The sequence below is a fragment of the Theobroma cacao genome, chromosome 10 (assembly GCF_000208745.1).
Source record: "Theobroma cacao cultivar B97-61/B2 chromosome 10, Criollo_cocoa_genome_V2, whole genome shotgun sequence".
NCBI lineage: Eukaryota > Viridiplantae > Streptophyta > Magnoliopsida > Malvales > Malvaceae > Theobroma > Theobroma cacao.
This window is the reverse complement of record NC_030859.1, coordinates 1,611,918-1,625,323: the sequence shown is the minus strand read 5'-3', so window position 1 is coordinate 1,625,323 and position 13,406 is coordinate 1,611,918. Positions and strand designations below refer to the sequence as shown.

Here is a 13,406-nt window from a genome sequence, read left to right as displayed (position 1 = left end):
TAATTTTGCAATGTCAATCCTCAACTGAAAGTAATTGTATGTGAGTTAGATATTTCTATGATAATCTTTTTTGTTTTGATTGGGGTCTATTCTTTTCATAAGAGATGATGCCATTTTCTTCTTGGTGTAGGTAAATCTAATCAGCTCTGAAATATACTCTACCAATAGGAGCAACATGGGGGATCATCTGGATTTGCTTTTTGATTGTTTGAAAGTTTAATCAGTATTTCTTTTCTGGATAATTGAATCTAATGACCAAGTGCTTTTTAGAAATAAATTGCTGTGAGTTTGAATGAATCGATTGTTATTTTGTAGACTCCAATTTAATGCTTATGGAGGTAACAATTGAGTACTGGCATTTTGATATGTTATATAATCATATCATATCTTTTAAGCTTTACATGTTATGTTGTAGGCTTTAATGCTTACTAGTTTCTTCTCTCCTCCCCCTTTGATTGACTAGGTCCTTCCCCTTTGATTGACTAGGTCCTTGTAGAACTGGTTCCTTTGATCTAATTATGGGTGATTTCTTGAGATGAATCATGAGTATCACTTCATCTCCTCTTCATTCCTAGTGATGCAATGTCTCTTTGTGTATTCAGGAGTCTTGATTGATCTTTTTCGTTGCTTTTTTCTTTAAGAGCAGTGGGAGTAGCCCGCACTACAATAGCATATACCACAAAATTGGTGGGAAAGAAGGTACAAAGAAAAGAGCTTTTTCTTTTGCATTCACCATTTAGATCCTAATTTTTTTTTAAAAAAACCTGAATATTTAATTTAATGATAAATATATGTAATTATATTACTTTTTTTTGAAAAGCATGTAATTATATTACTTAGAAGTGGTTCATTACAGAAACTACCTAGTAACTGCCATTAAGCTAGATGAGGACTTGGTTTCCCTAATCTCACCTTAGTTGGCGTATAAAACATAAGTGTTAAGCTAATTATATGCAAAAAATAATTGAGTGTTTATCCAAAGACAAATATATGTAACTTTAAATGTAAATCGTAATATTTTTACCAAAGATATTAATAAATTCAGTGATGATATATAATACTTATTAATTATGCTACAGTTTTTCTTTTCTTTGACTTTAACCCAATTGGCTGTTTTTCTTCTGGGTTGGTGCATTATTAATAACTTGAACATAAATTAAGAAAACTATTCTTAAAAGGGAAGATAGGAGAAGATTCACATTCGAGCCATCATGTTTTGAAATTTCTACCAGCAAACATTGCCTCATTTTTGCCAAGTTATTCTTGAGATTAATTTGTATTTTTTTTCATAGATAATTGAATCTAATGACCAAATGCATTTTAGAAATGAATTGCTGTGAGTTTGAATGAACCGATTGTTATTCTGTAGGTTTCAATTTAATGCTTATGTTGGTGCAGAGGATAACAAATAATATTTCATTCTATCTTATTTTTGCAACCTTTCTCTTCTAAATTAATTACTTATCCAAAGAAAAAGCAAGAGGCAACTTGTGTATGGTATTCAAGGCAGGACTTCCACATTGTTTTGTGTTACTGACCCTTTGGGTTTTCGCCTAATTGGTGCTGTAATTAAAGTAAATCCAAAGACAATTGAAAAAGATGGAAGAAATTCAGTTATTCAATGTTTCCCATATATATAATTAATTATGCATTCAATCATTGTTAGGTTTTGGTAATTACTGCTTTCAGACAATCTTTAGGATTATTATATTAAATAATTTTTTTAATGAATTAAATTTCATATCATTAACAGTAAACTATCAATCAATTTTATTTATTGTACATTGAACTTTATTTTTTTGCGGAAATCTACATTGAATATTATTCATATCATTAATTTTATTGATTGCATTTGAATTACAATAAATTTATTGTACCTCTCTAAGATTCCTTATATAGGTAGCTCTTTCAATTTTTTTATTAAGAAATACTATTCATTATGATCTTTCTTTGTAATATGGGATTCAATTCCCACTTCCAATTGGATAAAAATGTAGGAAAAATCACAGTTTCAATTTCTTTTCCATAATAATTGACAAATGGTAATATGATTAATGACCCAAAATAAGGGGCATCCAATTTGTTAATTGACATGGCCAAAATTTTCTGACATCCCAATTTCTTATATAATAGAAAAATAAACAAAAATCTGATTCGATTATCAGTTCTCATTTTAATGCAGAAATAGAAAACCAATTAAATTTTTTAACCCATAGAATATGTTACAACTTGTAGCTTGGAAAGATTGTGCTTGACTTGTGACTTTATGACCAAATTCTACAAGAAAAGAAAAGGAAAAATCATCTTCTGATTCGATTATAAATTGTCATTAAATGTTCAAATAAAAAACAATTGAAAATTTTCTAACCCAAACAATAAGCTACAATTGTAGTGATATATGACTTAGAGACATCACTTTCTTTTATTACTAGTTTGTTGCCTGTGCGATGTGTTCGAGATGGTAATTTTTTTTTAATTGAGTTGAGAATACTTTGTAAAATAGATATGTAATAGTAATTATATTATTATAAATATTATTTTACAAAATATATAACTATTGTTATTGTAGCAATCATTGTGGTATTTGTAGTGGTGTTTCGATACAAAAAAACACCAATAAACATTTTCACGATAAAACAAAATCTTAAAACAAATCTTAAAACTTATATTAGAATATGTAGTATTCAATCTCTCTTAAGATTCTATCTTTAACTAGTTGATCTGCATAACTTTTCATTAATTGCATTTAACGCTAAAAAATAAAATATGTAGTAACTCAATCTCTATCAAAACTCTATTTTTGGCTAACTGATATACACCACTTAACATTAATTACATTTAACACTTGAAAAATAGAATATGTTGTAACTCAGTCTCTCTCAAAACCTTATTTTAGCTAGCTGATATATACCAATTTACATTAGTTACATTCAGCACTGAAAAATGATATGGGAGTAATAAATAATGGAATAAAGAAAAATTAATTTTTATAAATAATTAAGTATAAAAAGTCAAAGAAAAATCTAATCCAAACTCAGCCCCAAACCTCAAGCTCACGCTTAAAAACCCAACCATAAACCAATCCCATTTGGTCTCAAGCCCATGCCTCAACAACCACGTGTCCAACCAAAAACCCTATTAAGTGTCAAGCCAAAAATCCTTTGAGACTTCCTTTAAATATAACAAACCTTTTTTATTATTCGTAATTTTCAATGTCCAACCTATTGTAAAAAGTTTACATGAGATTATTTATTAGTTTAAATAGGGTATTCAGATGCAAGTAAGTGTTTTCTTTGTTTTTTTTTCATAATCAAGTTGATTTAACGATCTGAAGTTGTATAATCAATTACGTGCTTGTTTGCTGATGATGAAGCAAAAGAGTGTAACTATACAAATTATAGTATTTCTTTTTGCTTCTTATTTTTCTCTTAACTTTTTTCTCTTGTGTATAAATTTTAGATGATAAAATAGACTTGAAATGAGATATTCCTATAATGTCAAATTTTATATGTATTTAAAAGAAAACATGTTGAATGATGTAAAAAACTTTGAAAATACTCAGTTTGAAAATTTTATGAGATTTGTGTAATGGCTATCATAAAAAAAATACTGATATGTAAGTAAGCAAACTCGTTTTTTGGATTTAATGGATTTAGTTGTTAAGAATTTTCTTTTTATATTATTAATAAATTTATAAAGTGAGATTGACATCAAATAGTTAAATCTGTATAGATATAATTTCACCTCTCATGGCTGTTGGATTTGGGCTTTATAGTTGATTTTGTCTTTCAAGCAATATCATTGCAAGTGTCAAGCAGGGAAGCTCTTTGGAGTTTTCTTTAAATATGGTTATAAATGTTGGCAATCATAACTAATTAAATAAAAAATAAAAAATATTAATGTTTGGTTTTCTATTTTGAGCATGAAATGTGAAGATTTGATCTGTGAAACTCCCAAGAATTCTCAGCATGTTTCATTGTCTTGGGAAGTTTGCCACTGATTTGCTAGAGCAGGGATGGCAGTAAGCTGAGTGTCAAGCAAAAAAGCCCTATGGATTTATAACTTAGTAACCGGGAAAGACTGTGGTTTACTTGATCAAATTCGACCATGTAACCCTAAAAAGCAAATTTAAATTACACTCTTATCAATTCAATTGTTTTTAATTAAATCCATATTTTACCCTATGTCTTCTAATTTTTTTTATCTAATTAAAAATAATATATGCTTTCCCCCTATCATTTATTTTATTAGCGAATGACTGAAAAATAGAAAGAAACTTATTAGATTTAATTCAAGTTTTCGATTCTTTTAACAAATTTTACCTCAAAAAGGAACTTATCAGGTCTTTGAATTTATAACTAAAAACAAGTGGTTGAGCTGCCGATATTGACAATGTGTAATTGAAATGTCTATCTTAGGCAACTTGTGTATGGTATTCAAAGTCAGGGCTTCCACATTGTTTTGAGTTATTGAAGCTTTTGGGTTTGTGCTGCTGAGTTGACAAAAGAAACACAGAATAAATATTTTATAATACGATAACGCATAATTTCACTTTTTAATGATATGATAATGGTAAATATCATTAAATGAACAATTAAGGATTTAAATAAACATTAAGTGCTTAAGATTTTGTACTAATAACAAAAAATTCACTGGATATATATATATATCTTCTTGAACTCAGAACATGCTTCATGTTAGCTTCCTCCATATTTCCTCTCAGCTTGACAAAAGCAGCAATCATTTTATTAAATCTTCTACGCATTGATTTTTTTTTTTTTTTAGTTTTTAAAAGATGTGGGTGTAGCCCACACTATAATAGATCTTTTATGGCATGATAATATGATATAATATAATTATAAAATATATTGAGTCTTTACCCACATGGTTAATTTCTTGCATTATGTTTTCTCACTCTTTGACAAGTGCCTATTTGCAGTTCACAAACGGTAAAAACGCTAAAGCAATTTTGCTTGTTATCTCCATTCCGGGCTCATGGCTCAGATTAAATCACTTCATTTAAACACCAATAACAGGTAACCTAGTATTGGACTTTCTTAAAACAGAGTAATTCTCTATTCGATAATTATCCTCAGGGTGGGGATATTAATCCACCCACAGTGCAAGTTGGGATTGAATTCAATAATTACTAGTGGACAAGAAAGTAAGGAAAGAGATTCCATCTCCTTTTGCTTTTCTTGTCCAATGTCAAATAGACAACAGGCTTCCACACCTTTTGATAAAGACAAATAGAAAAATCGAAACCCAAACAAAAGCAATGAGAAAAGGGTATCAATTTAGTCAAGTATAGCTACCAGCTAAAGCTAATTCATGTACAAGAAACAGGCGGATCAGTTTGAAATCTTGAAAAAAGAAGAGTAATTTCAATCAGCAGGAGAAATGGCAGATGCTATTGTGTCCTTAGCTATTGAAAGAATATCGGATTTACTCATTCATGAGGCTGTTTTCCTGCGTGGAGTTCGTGACGAAGTGGAGGGCCTCAAGGCTGAACTGGAGCGGATGAAGAGCTCCTTGGAGGATGCAGACAGTAGGCAAGATCAAAATAAGCTTAACCGCACTTTGGTGAGACAAATCAGAGATCTTGCTTATGAAGCAGAAGATGTTATTGACGACTTCATTCTTCAAGTCGCACATGAAGGAGGCTTTTACGGAATTATCAAGAGATTCACCAAGCCTTTTCATTTGCACAAAATCGGAAAGAAGGTCAAAGCAATCCAGACTGAGCTTGAAAGCATTTCTAAGAAACTTCCAGCTTATAATCAGATATCTGGAAGAGAGGGGTCTAGCTCTATTTCGGAGATGCAGCAGCGGTTAAGGAGAACATATTCACATGTTGAGGAAGAGGATGTTGTTAGCTTGGAGGATATCACAAATGAGGTTTTGGCTCAGCTGATGACAGAAGAAGATAGACTTCATGTCGTTGTTTCTATAGTCGGCATGGGGGGCATAGGTAAGACCACTCTGGCAAAAAAGGTTTATAAGCACGTTGATGTGAAACGACATTTTGATTGTTGTGCTTGGGCTTTTATATCTCAACAGTGTATGCCAAGAGAAGTTTTGCATGATCTCCTCTTAAAACTTCTCTCTCCTTCTAAAGAAGAAAGGGAGCTAATCGATAAACTGAAAGAGCATGAGTTGGTGAAAAGGCTTTATGATGTCTTGAAAGAAAAACGGTATTTGGTGGTTCTTGATGATATCTGGAGAAGTGAAGATTGGGACAATTTTAAACCTGCTTTTCCACGAGGAAGAAAGGGGAGCAAAATTTTATTCACAACACGCCACAAGGACTTGGCATTGCATGCCGATCCTTGCAACTCCCCAGTAGAGGTTCGATTTCTTACCGAGGATGAAAGTTGGAAGCTTTTTAGAATGAAAGCATTCCCAGAAAACAAGACAGAGTCTCATGTTTGTCCAGAAGCATTGGAAATGCCAGGAAGAGAGATGGTGAAAAGATGTGGAGGTCTACCTTTGGCAATTGCTGTGTTGGGAGGCTTGCTAGCAACCAAAAAGTCACGAGCTCAGTGGGAGATGGTTCACAGAAACATTAATGCACAGTTAAACAAGTTCCAACAACAAGATCATCATTATGGTGGAGTGAATGGGATTTTATCTTTAAGCTACAATGAGTTGCCCTTTCATTTAAAACCATGCTTCCTATATCTCGGTCATTATCCAGAAGATAAGGTGATCTCAAAAGGAGAACTCATTCGATTATGGATTGCTGAAGGTTTCATTTCACCATCATTTGAAAGCGTGGGAATGCGGATGGAGGATGTAGCTGAACAATATCTAGAAGAGCTAATAGATAGATGTTTGGTTCAAGTTGGCAAGAGGGACCATACAGGAATAATTGTGAAAACATTTCAAATACATGATCTCTTGAGGGACTTGTGTGTGCTAAAAGCTCAAGAGGAGAATTTCTTGGGAATTATTCAGCCATCATTGATTGAAAACGATGGTAATTCTCTTCATGTGACCTTGACAACATCTATGACGCGAAGAATTGCTATTCATCCTAGTAAAAGGTATGTTTTTTTGAAGGGAAAACATCAAAATTTACGTTCTCTGTTGCTCTTTCAAAATGAAAAATTGATAGAATTGCACATTTCAAAATGCAATAATTTCAAATTCTTAAAGGTGTTGAATCTTGTGAGAAAGAATGTGTCCAAGTGGCATGTGTCAAGTGTAATTGGTGATCTATATCATTTGAGGTATTTGAGGTTAATGTGTTTTGGAGATATCATCTTGCCACCATCTATTGGCAAGTTGAAGAATTTACACACGTTATACCTCCAAAATGGAGCACCAAGAATTCCTGATGTTTTATTCAAGTTGAGATGCTTAAGACATATTATAGTAAGTATATATTTGCATTTGCCGCTAAGGGGTACTTTAAAAAATATTGACACTTTAAAGTACATAAGGAGCAAGAGTTTATTTGAAAATAATGCAGTGCTCGACTTGAGTAATATTCGGAGTTTAGGAATAAGTTTTGAGAGATCAAAAGATGTGGAACCTATCCTAAAAGCACTTATTAAATCACAACGCCTTAGGTCATTGTACATGCGGTTAGAGGATTCAATCCCATACCCAGACTTGGAACCCCTTTCTCATTGCGATCACCTATCAAAACTATTCTTAAGAGGGAAGCTACGAGAAGATCCACATTTGAGCCATCATATTTTGAAATTTTTGCCAGCAAACATTATCAAGTTGACTTTGTGGGATTGTGAGATGAAGCAGGATCCAATGGCTGTATTGGGAAAGCTGCCTCATTTGAGGACTCTCCAATTATCGACTCTCTCATATAAGGGGACTAAACTGGTTTGCTCTGCCAGCGAGTTTCTTCAACTTGATTGTCTTGGTATTTGGGAGTTAGAAGAATTAGAAGAGTGGCAGATAGAACAAGGCGCAATGCCACATCTTCGGAGTTTAAGTCTGAGTTCGATTCCAAATTTGAGGATTTTTCCAGAAGGGTTGAGGTATGTTACTGCTCTCCAGGAAATGGAATTATACAGAATGAAGAGGTCATTGGTAGAGAGGATTCAAGTGATAGACAGAAGAGAAGGAGAGGATTTCTCTAAAGTGTGCCACATTCCCTCCATCCAAATAAGTGATACGTGGGAAGGTTAAAAACTCTAATTTTGCAATGTCAATCCTCAACTCAAAGTAATTGCATGTGAGTTAGACAATTCTATGATAATCTTTTTTGTTTTGATCGGGGTCTATTCTTTTCACAAGAGATGATGCCATTTTCTTCTTGGTGTATGTAAATCAAATCGGCCCAGAAATATACTCTACCAATAAGATCAACATGGGGGATCATCTGAATTTGCTTTTTGATTGTTTGAAAGTTTAATCTGTATTTTTTTTCTGGATAATTGAATCTAATGACCATGTGCTTTTTAGAAATGAATTGCTGTGAGTTTGAATGAACCGATTGTTATTTTGTAGACTTCAATTTAATGCTTATGATGGGGCAGAAGATAACAAATAATATTTCATTCTATCTTATTTTTGCAACCTTTCTCTTCTAAATTATTGGCTTATCCAAAGAAAAAGAAAAGATTAAAGAAAGAGGCAACTAGTGTATGGTATTCAAGGCAGGCCTTCCACATTGTTTTGTGTTATTGAAGCTTTGGGTTTTCGCCTAATTTGTGCTGCAGTTAAAGTAAATCCAAAGACAATTGAAAAAGATGGAAGAAATTCAGTTATTCAACGTTACATGGGAATTAGAAATATTGACTAAAGTATATATAATTAATTATGCATTCAATCATTGTTAAGTTCTGGTAATTATTGCTTTCAGACACTCTTTAAGATTATTATATTAAATAATTTATTTTTTCAATGAATTAAATTTCATAACATTAACAGTAAAACGATCAATCAGTTTTATTTATTGTACATTGAACATTATTTTTTTGCAGAAATCTACATTGAACATTATTCATATCATTAATTTTATTGATTATATTTGAATTACAATATATTTATTGTACCTCTCTAAGATTCCTTATATAGGTAGGTCTTTCAATTTTTTCTTAAAAAATACTTTTTTTTGTCTGTTTGAGCATACAACTCTTCATTATGATCTTTCTTTCTAATACGGGATTCAATTCCCATTTCCAATTTGATAAAATTGTAGGAAAAGTCACAATTTCAATTTCTTTTCCATAATAATTGGCAAAATGATAATATGATTAATGACCCAAAATATTATTAAATGAATAATTAAGGATTTAAATAAACATTAAATGCTTAAGATTTGGTACTAATAACAAAAAATTTACTGGACATATATATCTTCTTGAACTCGGAACATGCTTCATGTTGGCTTCCTCTAGATTTTCTCTCAGCTTGACAAAAACAGTAATCATTTTATTAAATCTTCTATGCATTGATTTTTTTTTTATTTTTAGTTTTTAAAAGATGTGGGTGTATCCCACACTACAATAGATCTTTTATGACATGATAATATCATAACACATAAATAACATTTAATGAACAACAATCAAGAAAAATATAGTAAAATTAAAAAATATATTGGGTCTTTAGCCACATGGTTAATTTTCTTGCATTATGTTTTCTCACTCTTTGACAAGTGCCTATTTGCAGTTCACAAATGGTAAAAACGCTAAAGCAATTTTGCTTGTTATCTCCATTCCGGGCTCATGGCTCAGATTAAATCACTTCATTTAAACACCAATAACAGGTAACCTAAGTATTGGACTTTCCTAAAACAGAGTAATTCTCTATTCGATAATTATTCTCAGGGTGGGGATATTAATCCACAGACAGTGCAAGTTGGGATTGAATTCAATAATTACTAGTGGACAAGAAAGTAAGGAAAGAGATTCCTTCTACCTTTTGCTTTTCTTGTCCAATGTCAAATAGACAACAGGCTTTCACACCTTTTGATAAAGAGAAATAGATAAATCGAAACCCAAACAGAAGGAATGAGAAAAGGATATCAATTTAGTCAAGTATAGCTACCAGCTAAAGCTAATACATATACAAGAAACAGGCGGATCAGTTTGAAATCTTGAAAAAAGAAGAGTAATTTCAATCAGCAGGAGAAATGGCAGATGCTATTGTGTCCTTAGCTATTGAAAGAATATCGGATTTACTCATTCATGAGGCTGTTTTCCTGCGTGGAGTTCGTGAGGAAGTGGAGGGCCTCAAGGCTGAACTGGAGCGGATGAAGAGCTCCTTGGAGGATGCAGACAGTAGGCAAGATCAAAATAAGCTTAACCGCACTTTGGTGAGACAAATCAGAGATCTTGCTTATGAAGCAGAAGATGTTATTGACGACTCTATTCTTCATGCCGCACATCAGAGGGGCTTTCATGGAATCATCAAGAAATTCACCAAGCCTTCTCATTTGCACAAAATTGGGGTGAAGGTCAAAGGAATCCAGACTAAGCTTGAAAGCATTTCTAAGAGTCTTCCGGCTTATAATCGGATATCTGGAACAGAGGGGTCTAGCTCTGTTTTCGAGATGCAGCAGCGGTTTAGGAGAACATATACACATGTTGAGGAAGAGGATGTTGTTAGCTTGGAGGATACCACAAAAGAGGTTTTGGCTCAGTTGATGACAGAAGAAGATAGACTTCATGTCGTTGTTTCTATAGTCGGCATGGGGGGCATAGGTAAGACCACTCTGGCAAAAAAGGTTTATAAGCACGTTGATGTGAAACGACATTTTGATTGTTGTGCTTGGGCTTTTATATCTCAACAGTGTATGCCAAGAGAAGTTTTGCATGATCTCCTCTTAAAACTTCTCTCTCCTTCTAAAGAAGAAAGGGAGCTAATCGATAAACTGAAAGAGCATGAGTTGGTGAAAAGGCTTTATGATGTCTTGAAAGAAAAACGGTATTTGGTGGTTCTTGATGATATCTGGAGAAGTGAAGATTGGGACAATTTTAAACCTGCTTTTCCACGAGGAAGAAAGGGGAGCAAAATTTTATTCACAACACGCCACAAGGACTTGGCATTGCATGCCGATCCTTGCAACTCCCCAGTAGAGGTTCGATTTCTTACCGAGGATGAAAGTTGGAAGCTTTTTAAAATGAAAGCATTCCCAGGAAAGAAGACAGAGTTTCATGCTTGCCCAGAGGAATTGGAGATTCTAGGAAGAGAGATGGTGAAAAAATGTGGAGGTCTACCTTTGGCAATTGCTGTTTTAGGAGGCTTGCTGGCAACAAAAAAGTCACCAGCTCAGTGGGAGATGGTTCACAGCGACATTAATGCGCACTTGAACAAGTTCCAACAAGAAGATCATCGCTATGGTGGAGTGAATGGGATTTTGGCTTTAAGTTATAATGAGTTACCCTTCCATTTAAAACCATGCTTCTTATATCTTGGGCATTATCCAGAAGATTGGGAGATCTCAAAAAAAGAACTCATTCGATTATGGATTGCTGAAGGTTTCATTTCACCATCATGGAAAAGCGGGGAAATGTTGATGGAGGATGTAGCTGAACAATTCCTGGAACAGCTGATAAATAGATGTTTGGTTCAAGTTGGTAAGAGAGACCATAGAGGAACAGGTGTGAAAACATGTCACGTACATGATCTCTTGAGGGACTTGTGTGTGAAAAAAGCTCAAGAGGAGAATTTCTTAGAAATTATTCAGCCACCATCGAACGAAAGCGATGGTAATTCTCTTCATGTGACTTTGACAGCATCTATGGCACGAAGAATTGCTATTCATCCTAGCAAAAGGTATGTTTCATTGAAAGGAAAACATCCAAATTTACGCACTCTTTTGCTCTTTCAGAATGAAAGATTGATAAAATTACACATTTCAAAATGCAATGATTTTAAATTCTTAAGGGTGTTGAATCTTGTGGGAAATGATATGTCGTTCGAGTGGCATGTGTCAAGTGAAATTGGTAATCTATATCATTTGAGGTATTTGAGGTTAACATCTTATGGAACCATCATCTTGCCACGGTCTATTGGCAAGTTGAAGAATTTACACACTTTATACCTCTCATATGAAGTACCAAGAATTCCTGATGTTTTATTCAGGTTGAGACGCTTGAGGCATATCGTAGTAGGCCATCGAGGTAATTTTGTGCCTTTGTTGCTGAGGGATACTTTAAAAAATATTGAAACTTTAAAGTACATAGGGAGCAAGAGTTTAAGTGAAAATAATGCAGTGCTCGACTTGACTAATATTCGGAGTTTAGGAATACGTTTTGAGAGATCAAAAGATGTGGAGCCTATCCTAAAAGCACTGATTAAATCACAACGCCTTGGGTCATTGTACTTGTGGTCAAAGGATTCAATCCCATACCCAGACTTGGAACCCCTTTCTCGTTGCCATCACCTATCAAAACTATTATTAAGAGGGAAGATACGAGAAGATCCACATTTGAGCCATCATAGTTTGAAATTTTTGCCAGCAAACATTGCCGAGTTGACTTTGTGGGAATGTGAGATGAAGCAGGATCCAATGGCTGCATTGGGAAAGCTGCCTCATTTGAGGACTCTCCGATTATGGACTTCCTCATATAAGGGGACTAAACTAGTTTGCTCTGCCAACAAATTTCTTCAACTTGATTGTCTTGATATTTGGTATTTAAAAGAATTAGAAGAGTGGCAGATAGAAGAAGGCGCAATGCCACGTCTCCAGAGCTTAAGTCTGGTTTGGGTTTCAAATTTGAGGAGTTTTCCGGAAGGGTTGAGATATATTACTGCTCTCCAAGAAATGAAATTAACCTGTTTGAAGAGTTCATTGGTAGAGAGGATTCAAGTGATAGATGGAAGAGAAGGAGAGGATTTCTCTAATGTGCGCCACATACCCTCCATCCAAATAATGGAGACGGAGGAAGATTGAACCCTCTAACTTTGCAATTTCAAATCCTCAAATCAAAGTAATTGGAGGTGAGTTAGATATTTATATGATAATCTTTTTCGTTTTGATTTGGGTCTATCCTTTTCATAAGAGATGATGCCATTTTCTTCTTGGTGTAGGTAAATCTAATTGGCTCAGAAATATACCATGCCAATAAGAGCAACATGGGGGATCACCTGGATTTGCTTTTCAATTGTTTGAAAGTTTAATTTGTATTTTTTGCTTTTTGATTGTTTGAAAGTTTAATTTGTATTTTTGAAAATGAATTGCTGTGAGTTTGAATGAACCAATTGTTAATAAATTTTAGATTTTCACAAGTGAACATTATCCATTTGTTTGCTAGCACTTAAAAGGCAAAAGCTAGTCAAAGTTCTGTTTTTTTTATTTTGTTCCTATTTGCTCCACTCTCAATGAGACAACAAGAGGGCTTTGGTGAAACTGGAAATTCTAAGAAAGCAGCTGCTTGTCATCTCTTTCTTGTTAAATATAGGATTCCTACCTTATGAGATAACATAGAGGA

The 13,406-nt window shown here is 33.6% G+C and overlaps 1 protein-coding gene across 1 annotated transcript; it reads left to right on the top strand.

Moving 5' to 3' along the window:
- On the top strand, positions 5,098-13,101 carry LOC108663582. The gene is made up of 3 exons (XM_018128759.1): positions 5,098-8,149; positions 10,086-12,915; positions 13,006-13,101. Exons 1-2 carry the CDS (start codon positions 5,401-5,403, stop codon positions 12,866-12,868), a joined length of 5,532 nt encoding a protein of 1,843 aa, XP_017984248.1. The 5' UTR covers positions 5,098-5,400; the 3' UTR covers positions 12,869-12,915; positions 13,006-13,101.